The 13,946-nt window shown below is 33.0% G+C and overlaps 1 protein-coding gene across 2 annotated transcripts in view; it reads left to right on the forward strand.

Annotated features, from left to right (window-relative positions):
- The window catches only part of OTOGL (otogelin like), a 142,577-nt gene that overhangs the window by 55,803 nt on the left and 72,828 nt on the right, over window positions 1–13,946 (forward strand). For both annotated transcript variants that reach the window (XM_019751251.3, XM_074325364.2), the window contains 3 exons: window positions 333–440; window positions 1,177–1,315; window positions 12,067–12,201. In XM_019751251.3, the coding sequence (XP_019606810.3) occupies window positions 333–440; window positions 1,177–1,315; window positions 12,067–12,201 (382 nt within the window). The remainder of the gene's footprint in view (window positions 1–332; window positions 441–1,176; window positions 1,316–12,066; window positions 12,202–13,946) is intronic.

Here is a 13,946-nt window from a genome sequence, read left to right on the forward strand (position 1 = left end):
TCCATGTTGTTATTTATTTATTTTTAAAGTATAACTCACTTTATCCAGGGATTCAGGTTTTTTTCTCCCTTTTATGGTACTACGTAATAACAAAAGGGTTAAAATATTGCATCTAATCATTTGCCTAGCATTTACGTACTACTGTGATATGCAAGGTACTACATGGGAAAAGGGGGATAAAGACTGGATTCAACCCCCCAATAGGCCGGGTAGAATGAGCCTGTGATAGCTGTAATAAATAGAGATAGTTTTGAATATGACACGATTACTGACTTCTTTTAAAACTGAAATTAGTCATATACACTAAATAGCATTTATTCTTTCTTTGGAAGACTGGCAGAGCACAAAGGAAAGTGTTACATTCCTGAGAGCTGTCCATGTATCTGGAAAGATTGGGAGTACCTCTCAGGAGAAGTGATTGCCACACCATGTTATACCTGGTAACGAGATTCATTTATTTTACAAAAGTTTTCCTATTCAATTGTATTAGTGTCGATCATCTTATATTTACTTAATGTGACTGACTTTAGCAAAAACCAAATCAAGCGTGAGTAAGTAAGATTTTTAAAGGCATTCAGGCATTGTTGGAGAATTACTGTCTATAGGGAGATTGTACCATTAGTTTGTTCAATAACAGAAGAAACATGTGAAATATGATAATTTAATAGAAAAAATACCTCCAGTTTATAAGAAAGTGATAAACATTCCAAAGAGAAGGTCATATTGAAAGGGATGTCTTCTGTTTGGAAATAAGCCAAAAGAATACCATAAAATAAAATTGGAATATAATTTCCTTAAAATGTGGATCAAAAGTCTAAGCTTGAAAAAATTCATGTCTAATATATTTAAATTGACTCAAGTATAAGAGAGGGCACTGTGTTCTTTTAGTGACCAGCTAAACATGCCTATGTTTAAAGTTTTATTCCATTGTCTGTTTTCAGTGTGATCTAGGCACAATTTCTAGGCTTGGTTGTGGTGTCTGATAATTTATATAAAGTGATAAATACATGGCTAGTTTGTCAGTGTACAAATGTTATCAGAATGAATTGGCAATATTTATAAGGACTTAGCTCAGTGAATGCTCTTGAATACAAACCTCCCAATGCTTATATTACTTGAAAAACAATAATTAGAGCCAAGTTTCTTAAAAAGGTAACGGGTGTTATTTTCTGATAGTGTTTGTCGACGAGGAATGTTCAACTGCACATATTTTCCATGTCCAGCTGTGTGCACAATATATGGGGACCGGCATTATCATTCTTTTGATGGACTGGAATATGACTATATTGGTGACTGTCAGGTATTTTTGATAAAGGTATGTCCCAATTACTTATACTTTTATTTGCAATCATGTAAACATGTAATATGAAAAGCAAGTATGCTGGGCCATGGTATCTCAAATCCCAATGTCATTAATGAAACCTATCAAAGCTAAACAATTTTAAACTAATTTCTGTGGCTTATTGTAGAGTTTTATTATTTACAAGCGATGGGCCAATTCTTAAACTTTCTGTACCTCTGTTTCCTCATTTGTAAAATGAGGATAACAACTATACCTGTCTCCAGGGTTCTTAGGATTAAATGAGATAAATATATGCAAAATTCTTCGAAAGTTCTTGATATATATTTACTTTTCAATAAATGTCAACTATTTATTACTTATCGGCTTAGATTAGTGAATACAAATATAAGACATTAGATCATGTATTGGACAATATATTGTTTACAGTTCTTGCAGTCAAAATACATTATTCTCAATTATAGACATGCTGTTTTAAGGACATATTTTGGTAAATGCTGGGCTTTGTATATTTGATAAAATCCTTAAAATTTATCATATCTTTAATGTTTTTGTATATTTTGTATACCTAAATTTTATTGAGATCTCATTGATCCCAGAATTAAATTTTTAAATGAAAAATGTAAGCTTTAGAAAGAAATTGCACAAAAATAAACAACATGACAGCTTTTCCTTTGGCAAGGTAACCTGAGATTATCTTGAAAACATTTTTTTTCCCCCCCTGGCTTTTAGATTATTAGAGGTTTGTGTGTGATCCTGTTCTCTAAGCATGTGTCAAGAAAGTAGACACATTCCCATTTTGTATTTGTTTGATTAAATAAGAAAATGAACAGTAAAATCTATATACTTCCAAACTTAAATAAAGCTTCTTCTTATGTTTTAAACTATTGAATTTTCCTTTTGGTACTACTCTAAGCCTCCTTTGTGAACAATTTTAAGTTTCTTAAAAAATAAATTCCTAGGAATGGATTTGGCAGTTAGATAATTATAGATGATGACAACTTGCCTATAAGGTTTTTGCTTTATTTTGTTTTGTGCTGTTTTGAAAGGCTTCGTGATGCTTCTACCTCCTATAAGTATTTGTCCTCTTAGGACAAACATTGTTTTACAAACAGTTTTACATTAGAATTTTCTCAACCCCTGAAATTTAGATTGTAAATTGAGAAGGTTGGAAACATACGTAACAGTTTAGAGATCTGAATACATAAACTGATACCTCATTCTGAACATGTGTCAGACTGATTTTGTACCAAATCCTCATTTCCCTTGACACTTAGGTATCTCTGATACTCCTCTAAATTCCCTTCTCTGATGTTCTGGATATGATGCAATTTCAGTCCTTCAATGTCTCTTCTGCTTTATTTCTTTGTTTCCCCCCACCCAGAACTTAGATGACTGAGTTGGCTCCTTCAGGACAAAGATTAAGCCTTAGTCATCATTTTACCAGCACGGACTACAGAGCTGAGAACAAATTTATTCAATGAATGTTGACAGAACTGTTCTTGTCTGTTCTTGTTCTTGACTTTCTGCCCTTTTCTCCTAATGCTTGATGTGTTCATCCACAACCTTAACGACCCCTTCAGACTGATGAATTCCAAATAGACATGGACAGCTCTGACCCTCAACTTCCACTCTGTCATTCTGACTCAAGTATATCCCCACAATAATACATTTTTTCATTCTATTAATCTTTCTAAGACTCACATTGTTATCATACCATTGCTTTTTAAGAACTACAGTGACTCCCAATTACTGTCTCCATAAAGTCAAAATTCCTATGACATTTTTCTGTTAGCTCTATCCTTCCTCTGTGTCTTTTCTCAGGGTATTTTCTGTACGCGATTGCCTCTGCTCTGCTCCCACAAAGTGGTATTTCCAGTTTACATTTACCTGTCTTGTTCTTACATCCAATTATATTTATAGACATCACGTCAAAAGTAAGCAGCTCATTATATTCTGATTATTTTGCATACGCTCATCTAGATTGTGTATTGTTTTATGTCAGAACTATGTGCTACACTTCTTTTGGGGTCCTCACAGGACTAGCACAATTCTGGTAGCATTGTAAGAGCTGATAAGTTACCTGTTCAATTTTTTAACAGTTTCTACTAGAGGGTAGAAAGCACACGCTCATACTTAATTAGTATCTAGTATTTGCTGTAAATGGGTATACATGCCTTCAACATGAAGTATGTAGAACAGTACTTTTTAGACTTTCGTGTGCATACACATCATGTGAAGATTTTGTAAAATACACTTTCTGATTCCATGGATTTGGAGCAGGATCTTGGATTCTGCAATTTTTACAAGCCACTCTGATGAACAAGCAGCCCATTCTTTGAGTAGCAAGGATGTAGAATATTTTCTTCTTTAAAAAACTGACTTTTATTGTTTATGAAAAATTCCTGTTATTCTGAATAGTAAACTTTAAGTTACATCCAGGAAAAAGGAAGCATTGTTGACAATATCACGTCAAACATGACATGTTTCCATTGGATATATCATTAATGTTAAAGATGCTTTTTATCATTTTAAGTAGTAAAACAAAAATTCTTCCAAGCTTTATTTTCATTTTGTATATGGAAAAAATTGTTTAGAAATATTTACTAAAATAATTTAAAATCTTACAATGTATCACCATCTTTGCAGACATTTTCCATTATGTAACAATGATCTGTGCTTATGCATTATCATTTCATTCATTTTAATAAACACATTTTTATGTCATATTTAATGTTAACTAAGACATGCCTATTCTATATACTCTATATTAGAAAATATTTTTCCAAGAAAATTCTAAAGTTTTAAAGACAGTGATCATGTCTTCCATTTCTTTTTTTCCTATCCAAATAACTTAGCAAAATGTTGGGTATTTGGTGAATTCTTAATAACGAATTATTTGATCTGTATGTCCTGTCTGGCTTTTCTTTAACCCCTTGTTTTCCTTCACAGGAGAGAAATCATAGTATTACCACTGTATTTTCAAGTGATGATGGCTCATAAAGTATTTCAAGTAAAATATTTGTCCCAATTCTGCTTCCTGGCAAAATGAAAATATATTCTTGTGTTTGATGCTGATGGATTGTAGCAGTCTCTTTTTATTAGTGCTGCAATGTAGCAGTACCATTCCACTTAGCAGGCAAGAGCCATTAACGTTTGGCATTTAGGCTTTATAAACTTGATTTCCTATCATCACTTTAATTTCCCACTATATCCTTCTGTTAAAATGAATACATCATGTTCAATTTCAAGTTTTAATGAGGTACGTCTGCTTGCATATAAGAAGACACGTCACAGGAAACATTCTTCCCATCTTTTAGTAAGCAATGAAATTTGGATCTCTAATTTAATATCTAGATTAAAATTTATCATTACGGTTCATGTAGAAAGATTAAGACATGAAGAATATTAAAAGTCTACATTTTTGACTTCTAGACTTATATGTGCCTTATTGTCTGCCAAAGCAGAAGTGTTCATTTTATTTATTTATTTATTTTTAATAATGTTCTTTAAGAAAGGAGGTATGTTTAAAACAATAGACTTCAGACCTTAACTTTTACTGAATTTAATTTGGTAAATAAGAAAAGAAAACGTACTATTAATAATTAATTAGAATTATACTAGTGAATTATTTATTGTATTATAATGGGCATTTTTACTAAAATTAATGAAACCAGAACCAGGTCCAGAAAATGGTTAGGATAGTTTGACCAGTATATACTTGACAAGCCAAGAAGTATTTTATTTGACTGAGGAGCAGAGAATTATTTCTTACCAAAGATAAATTAGTGATTGACCAAGGCAATCTACTTTCATGTCTTGAAATATTATCATGCCAGATAGTAAATTTCTTAGTGCTTGGATTTTTTTTCTTTTTGATTTCTCTCTCTCTCCATATATATATATATATATATATATATATATATATATATATATATATATGTATATATATATATATATATATATACACACACACATATATATGTATATATATATATACATATATGTATATATATAATGTATATATACGTAAATATATGTATATATGTGTATATATACACACATTTTATATATATATATATATATCTTACTCCACCTGTCTAGCTTTCCCATGGCAGGGCCTTCTTTTCCTCTGGAAGAATCCACATTTCCTTTGAGAAAGATAGAATATTGAATATACTATTTAATGAATGGAGCTACCAGCTCCATTCATTTACTTGCTGCTTTTTTAGTGGCAGGAATCACTTCTGTGAACAATATATTTAATATTTTGTTTCTTGTCAAGCAGCTCTCTTTACTCTTTATCTTGATTACAGATTCCAGGCTTTATCTTTGTTACTTGTAACATATTTTTATATGATGAAACTCATCATTTATTTTTTAGGAACCTGCGGAGAATCTGTAGTCTAATTAATAAAATTTCCCTTTTATTTGCCAGTTGGACATTTAAAAACGAATACTTACTCAACCTTATTTTACAAATATAATGTTACTTGACCTCACATTGGAAGCGATATTAAAGTCCTTTTTTTGTGGATTGTGGAGTTTTAAATATAACCTAATTCTAGATACATAGTAAGTGCTTATCATATCTTTGTTGATGCCTATCAAGCCTTTAAAAAATGTGAGTTCTCTGATGTTTTATTCATTTTGGAGGCTGTTTACCCCTTACTATAAATAGCATGTGGAATATAGCACATTATTTTTGTGTTGAAGAAAATTTAGGACTAAAGTCATAATTGTCTTTCCTGAGTTAAGACTAATTTAAGAGGGAAAAAAAGGTGAGAAACCTAACAGTACCTTGAACTGTGCTATAAATTCAAAGAAAGAGGGAACACTGAATGTCTTCAGCAAAAATGAGAAATATAATATTCCATCTCCTAGATTCAGAGTGAATTCTACTTTCTTTAATCTGTGACAACCCCAGTCACTGTTAGGGTTTTTCTCATAATTTGTTCTAGATTAGGGTTTTCAACATTCTCTTCAGGTGTATCTCAAATGTTCAATGCTTTCCTTAAGCCACTGAAAACCCTTCTAATTTCACTGCTCAAATTCCTATACCTTGCATCATTTTCACATCAATGTTTCTTGTGTGATTTCTATGTGACAGGCCCTATAATGAGAAGTGAAGCTACCATGATGAGCAAAGATAGATATGGGCTTTGCCTCCTGTGAATCTTGGGCTGGTGAGGGAGAGTTATTAATCACTTAATCACAAAATTCATAGAAAATGCAACTGTAAAAGTCAACGATGACCTAAATGCAAAATCTAATTAAACCTTTTCAATGTTTACCATATTTTTTCTTGAAGTGACTCTTGTCTAGTCTTCTCTGACATAATTTTACTGCTTCTATTTGTCCATTGTCTCTAATGACTACCACAGTCTCCTCTGGTAACTCCTTTCTTCAAGAGTTGCTTAAAACATTGGGGCTCACAGGCTCCAAATTTCCATGTCTGTCTCCTCTATAAAACTCTTTGTTGCTTGTGATCTCATAATACCTTGAAGACACAGACTCTGTTTTATGTATTTATCCATCGAAAATGAAAACAGAGAGGAAAGGAATTCAAGAGAAATCCATTACACTCTATTAAGGCAAATATAAAGATCCAGATAGAACTTGATAGAGCTATCTCTGTCAATTAAGAATGAAATGCAAATTATACAACAGTGTGGTACCTAAACAAAAAATAAAAAAAGAACTAACAGATAAAAATCAGATGAGGATTACATTCTGAATAAAAGTCACTCCCCATAAAATAGAAATAGTTTATACCTTCTAGAAGTTATAAAGGAGATGATGGAATTAATAAAATAAAAAACTAAATGTATGCTAAGGGATATAAATAAAAGAAAAGGGAAATTATAGAATTAAGGAACAAATTGAGGCTCTAAAAACATTATAGAATTGATAATAGGTATTTCTTTTTAAAAAATGATGTATATTTGAATGCTACATATCTTTCTCTTACCTACCTTCCCTTCCATTGGCCATCCTTAAAGGTGACTGGCAAAGCCTTTCCTCCTAAAAAAATCTTTTGATATTTTTGACTGACTTTCTATTTACCAATTGATTGTCTCCAAATCTTTTTTTTTTTTTTTTTTTTTGCTGCGTTAGTCTCACAGAAAAGAAACTACTTTAAAACTATCTTAAGTTTTAGACTAGGAGATAGGTGGCCAATTTAAAATTTTCTCCAAATAAAAATCATTTACATGTATTTACCATCTTTAAGCCAATCATCTTGGTTCCCTAAAATGAAATTCTTAAAGTGGTTTGTCTTCCAGCTGCACGTGTGTTAGCAAACTTGGGAGCTTCCTAGGTGAAATCTGAAACTGGCCCCTGTACACAGAGGGCAAGGAGAGACTAAAGAAAGAGATAGGCCCATCCAGATTGGTAGGAGGCAGTTGTAATAAGCAAGGGAACTTACATATAAGGCTTGTCTTGGGTAGTCACAACACGAGTAGATCACAACTTTTTGCCAGAATCTCAAAAGTTTATATAGAAGCCTTAACTGGGTTCAGTCACTTACAGCAGTGATGGTGTCAACAACATACTGCTTTCTCAACTCTGAGTCATTGAAAACTACTTCTTTCACTGTGGGGACAGTGGGCAGAACAAACAATCCGAGCACAGGGGAAGGGGGTGGGGAACCTCTGATTGTCTGGGTCTAGTTCATGGGTAAACCACCCATCAGGTCCTCTCTATGACCTCCTTGAACAGTGCAGTGTTTACTTATATTGTTTGTAGGACAAACATGCTGAAGACAAAAGGATCAGTGGCAGAAAGACAATTTGGACATTTATTGATATTTAGTATAACATATGTTGGCTATGTTATAGTGGATATTTTCAATCCAATCAGTTCTTTATAGTTTTCTAAACATTTCTGTATCAGGAAATGCAGAAATATTTAAAATTAAATTATATGATAAAATCTAAAATAAATTGCTCTACAATTTTGATACTTAATGTTTTCAGAGTTGAAATGGAAATGAATCTATATTAATTTTATTTAATTTTTAGAATTATCTGAACAAAACTTTGTAGAAAGCTTTGGAATATTTTTTAATCTATTTGAGTAAAAAGATAAATATCTTGGAGTTTATTGAATTCATTCTTTAACTCCCCTTTCAGGAAACAAATGTTTAAATAGTTTTCTACTTTATCCATGTAAGGTAATCGTTAAATATTATATCTTTGTTGGAAATTTTAGGCAAAATGGCTATGATCTTTTACCCATAAGATTCATCTCCATTATTAATCTTAGATATTAAGGTTTTGTATTTACTTGGCATTATAATAATTTACATATTTAGATAATAGACCCTATGTATTAAAACCCTGTAAAACATTTCGATAGCACTATAGCATATGTTTTCCAGTAGTTATTTTTCTACTTTTCTATTTTTTAAAATTAGTTTATCAATTAAATATTTAAGTCTACACTCTATGCCTCTTTGCTACCATGTTTCCCCAAAAATAAGACCTAACCAGGCCATCAGCTTTAATGCATCTTTTGGAGCAAAAATTAATATAAGACCTGGTCCCATTTTAATATAATATAAGACTGGGTCTTATTTAATATAATATAATACCAGGTATAATATAATATATAATATAATATAATATAATATAATATAATATAATATAATATAATATAATACCAGGTCTAATATAATATAATGTAGTATAAGACCAGGTCTTATATTTTTGCTCCAAAAGATACATTAGAGCTGATGGTTGGCTAGGTCTTATTTTTGGGGAAACACAGGAAGAGCTGTTAAGGGAACAATAATGAAGACATTAGCTTTACCCTCAATTGTTTTACATTTACGGGAGTCATTAATAAACAAGAAGCTAAAAGTCGGGGCCAAATGAAAGCTCTGTTGTGGGAATGTAACTGATTTTGACTAGAAAAATAGTTACCAGGAAAGTTTCATAGAAGGGGGAGGCATTGGTACTGACATATTTCACCCCATTATAACCCACTTCATTATTATCATATTTTCAAACAGATTTTCTTTGCAGTGGAGCACCTCAGGGTGGTTTTCCTTCCCAGTGACATTCTGGTTAAGTGTCTGCTCTTTCAGGATAGAACAGTAGGGGGTGGGTCCTGTGGTAATTTGTGTGTAAAAACCTAACGGGAAATAACATCCCAAGGAAATCCTTGCACAGGACAAATGTGACAACTGAAGGGTGTTTTGCCTCCCGGGTAGCAGGAATTCCTGGATGCTCTGATATCATTCATGCAGCTCAGACATTCTTTGTGAATTCTCTACTCTCCGCTTCCTCAGGCTTGCTTGTATAACTAACTCTCTTTTCTGTTTTTTTTCTTTCTTTCTCTATCTTTGCTTCAGTTTAATCATTGTTTCTGCTTCCTCATATCTTAAGCTTGCTCTCAGCAGTTCAGCATCACTTACCTTCTATTCTATGTCCATTCACCCTCAGATCTTACTACAAAAACTTTTTTTTAAACCACTATTTTCTGGCTCAAATGTGAGAGATAATCTATTGGCTAGAGTTGTCTATTTTCTTGCCATCATTAAAGTTTGTTGACCCATAATTGAGTGTAATGCTTTGGGTCCATCAACTCTGGGACATAAACATTGCTACCTGTGGCTTCTGTATCAGCAGGGACTTTGTGTGGGGTAGTTACTCTTAAAAGGCTGGGGCTAGGACAGGTGCACAGATTGAGATGTCAAGTAAAATAATATACTACCTTGAGAGGTGCTGACATTTTAGGTTTCAGAATCACTTGGGAGAATATTCTTCAACAATTGCTTTCAGTACCTGAGAATAAAGGGTTTGAGAAATCCCAGTGGCACACTGATGTTGACTTTATTCCTTTAGCTTTGTAGTCATTCTTACTATGTTGCTTAGCAACTCTGTAGCATTATCTCCAAGCCTAATATAACCTGAAAGACATTAGAAATAGAAATTGTAGAAGTGTGATTCTTAGGAATTGATATTGTTTTGTTACTGTTAACATAACATGCTATTACAAGACAGACCATACAGTGTGGAATATTTCTTGGCTTTTCTGAGTTAACATAAAGAATACAGATAACATTGATATACTTTAGTCAAAAGTAATAGAAATGTAATGTTAATAGAAAGCCTTTCAGGCAGCTTTTTACATCCTTTAATCTAAATAATTATTCCCAAGAGGAAGAGCAAAATAAAATCCTAAATTATGTTTTTTTTTTCTTCTTTGAAAATCATTAATTAAGGCAGAAAAGTATGGCATTATTTTTTGAGTAATACAATGCCATAATCATCTTAATGACCCTTATTATTCTCCTTTTCAAAATTTAGGCAATGCTTTGCAAAAGGATTGTAAGGGAGCAAAAGCTCTCAGTTCCTATGAAGAAAAGAAAAATGGGTCACAGAGGGACACATTCATTTTTCTGTCAACTCTATTCCTTGAAAACCTATCCTCTAGGCACTATTCTATAGTAATTACTAATAAGACAGGAAGAATTTTGACAAACCAAGAGATATATTGAGCTACTGTTCATATTGCTGGTGATATGAAAAACTAAATGTGGAGAATTTGCATCAAGACTGATACGATTTCCAAACATTTAAATATTTTTCTCACTTTGAAAATAAACACCGACTCATATGTCTAAAAATGAAAAGGATTCGGGAAATGTTTGTGAGTTCTTGAAAATTTGGTATTGATTCCAAAGAGAAATGTCACTATATTCTGACAAAATTCCCACCTTCCCCAATTTAGTGGAGGAACTCTTAGAGAAGTGTGGCTTTTAACTTTTGGGGGGATAGGGACCACTTCAAAAATTTGATGAAAACTATGGACTTTCTTCCTAGAAAAGTAAAGATACCCCAAAACACCATTTTACAATGAATTTCCAGGGTCTGTAGACTTACAGAAGCCTATCCATGAAAATGGGATAGAAAAGTAGAAACCCTGATTCTAGACAGCATGTACTTAGTGGATTTAGTGGGAAGTGGCCAAAAGAAGGTGAGGATGAGGTCAGAGGTGAGGGCATTAGATTTAGAGTGTGTGGGGCTAAATAATAGTCTCTCAAACTAAGGATTCTTTGTAAACTACAATTGACTTTTCTCATCAACCACTGCTAGACCCTTCCTAACTTTTCTATAGGTGACATAAAAAAAAAAAAAATTAGAACTCTGTCTCTGCCCTTATTTAGCTAAGCTAATCCTTCTTAACCTGTTTCCTGATCTGTAAAATGGACATACTTAATTTAAAAAGTATCATAAAAATTAAGTGAGATCACATATGTAAAGTTCAAAGGAAGCCCTGAAATGATATGTATTGTTTTATTTACCAACACGTACCAAAGTTTTGTATCGATTTCTACTTTAACCTGTAGGCAAATAATTATTTAGCCAGAAAACCCCTTAAGATAAAATGAAGATATTGTCTAAAATGAAAATATTGATTTTAAAATTTCCATAAGTGACATGTCTTTTTGAGTACTTATTGAAAAGAAACTGATTGACAGGTTTGCGCTACCATAATAAAACAGAAGGAAAAAAAGCTTGCTAGAAAAAAAAGTAACAGAAGATAGTAAATGTTTAAAGATTGAACTATCTTGGTATATTTTCATAAAATTCTTCATATTATTCATCAAAATGATCTTTATTTTAGAGGTAAGTTGTATTTCAGTGTCAATACACACATTTGTAAATCTTGGTCTTCTTTAGGATTTGTTAATAAAAAATAGCTAAAAATTATATATACTATACATTTGTATTAACATAATATTATTGACATTTCAGAGTGCAGATGATTCAGATATATCTGTCATTACCCAGAACAAGAAATGCTTTGACAACGATATTGTTTGTTCTAAAAGTGTTTTGATTTCAGCTGGGGATACTGAAATTTACCTGAATGATACTCCTTACAAAGAGGTTAGTGAATTTTTTATTTTAGGATCGTTTTAACTTGTCCTGAGGATACTGACAATAAAATAGAAATAATTTGGAGTATTTTTCTCTGTAAGTAGTTACTAAATTCAGATATTTTTTTCTTTGTCATTTTATGTGGCTTCAGTCATTCATATTTGACTTGTCTGCTTTGTTTATACTCTAATTCTCCATATTTTAATTTTTTCATCTTTTCTTCATTCCTATGGGTATCACTCAGGCCCTAGCAACAGTCACCTATTACCTGGAGTATACTTTAACATACTCCAAACTAGACTCCTGGCTTCCAGTCTTAGTTCCTCTCCTCTAATCCACCTGCCACACTGCAGCCAGGGTGGTTTTTCTAAAATGGAAATCTAGTCCCCTGTCAGTCAAATGCTTAAAAACTTTTCAATGACTTCGCATTGCCCTTACAAGCCCTCACCAACCTGGCCCTTGCCAACTCTTCTGCCTCACCTCGCATTTCTTTTTGCTTCGAGTCCATGTTACAGAAGTCGGTGCTTTTATCAGTTCTACAAATGCTCTTTCTCTCATCTCTGGTTCTTCATGAAACTCATTGCTCCTACCAGGATCAACCTTTCCATTTAACTTGTTCTTATGTGATAAATCACATTTATCTTCTTCAGGGATCTCCTCCTCATGCCCTTGAGCACCCTGTTAGGACATGCATCACACTTTAGTGAAATTACTAGCGTGGTTGTCTTCTTCTCCATTTGTCTATGAGTTAGTTGTGTGAGAATTGGAACCACTGTCTCCTTTGTTTATTCTTGCATTCTTGGAGCCTGCCTAATTTGAAAGAATAAATTCATTCATTCATTCATTCATTCATTCACAATGTCAACTATGTACCAAAGTCTGCATTAATTATTGATACTACAACAACTAAAAGACAGTGTACTTACCTTTAAGGAATTTACACTCAGATAGGAATACCTTCAAGTGAGTAAGGATGCATAGTGTGATGTGCTAGGGAAAGAGTATGTATAGGATGGTGTGGCAACTCCTGGGGAGGAGACCTGAACCAGGGTTGTTTAGGGTAGTTATTAAGAACATAGACTTCGGAGCCAGTTAGTACTCACTTGGAACTGCTGTTCTGTTATCTGCTATCTGTATCACTCTGGGCAAGTTGCAGGTTTCCCATTTGTAAATTTGGGGTGATTATGAAATCTACTTCTTAAGTTCACACGTGGATTAAATGGAATAATGGATTTCAGGAAATGGCTCTCTTCCTCTCCTTCACAGTCTTTATTTTTGAAGGTTCAAAAGACATGCTCTGGATGAAATCTTTTGAACTGAGTCTTAAAGGATGAGTAGGTATTAGCCAGGTGAGGAGAGGGCGTAGAAAGGCATTCAATACAGAGGAATGGTCATATTGGAAAGAATAGAGTTGAAAAACAAATGGCATGTTTGAAGAACTCTAAGTGGTTTAGTTTGGTTGAAGTATATGGAGATAGTGGAAGGAAGGAATGGCGAAGAGATTCAGGGAGAGGTGTCCAGACTGACTTTAATGCAGGGGACATAGGGCAGGTGCAGTAGACAAGAAGGCTGGTTCCAGACCATGGAGGCTCTTGAATGGTGTAAGACATTTGAATTTATTTTACATGTTAGAAATTTTGGAGTTGAGAAGTGACATGATCTGACATATGGCCTTTAAAAAGTGAGATTTTAGAACAGTGTTCCTCAAAGTTTGGTCTGCAAAGTTTCTGCGTTAAAATCATCTGCAATATTTG

The sequence above is a fragment of the Rhinolophus sinicus genome, chromosome 1, assembly GCF_057876585.1.
Source record: "Rhinolophus sinicus isolate RSI-liver-muscle chromosome 1, RSI-T2T, whole genome shotgun sequence".
NCBI lineage: Eukaryota > Metazoa > Chordata > Mammalia > Chiroptera > Rhinolophidae > Rhinolophus > Rhinolophus sinicus.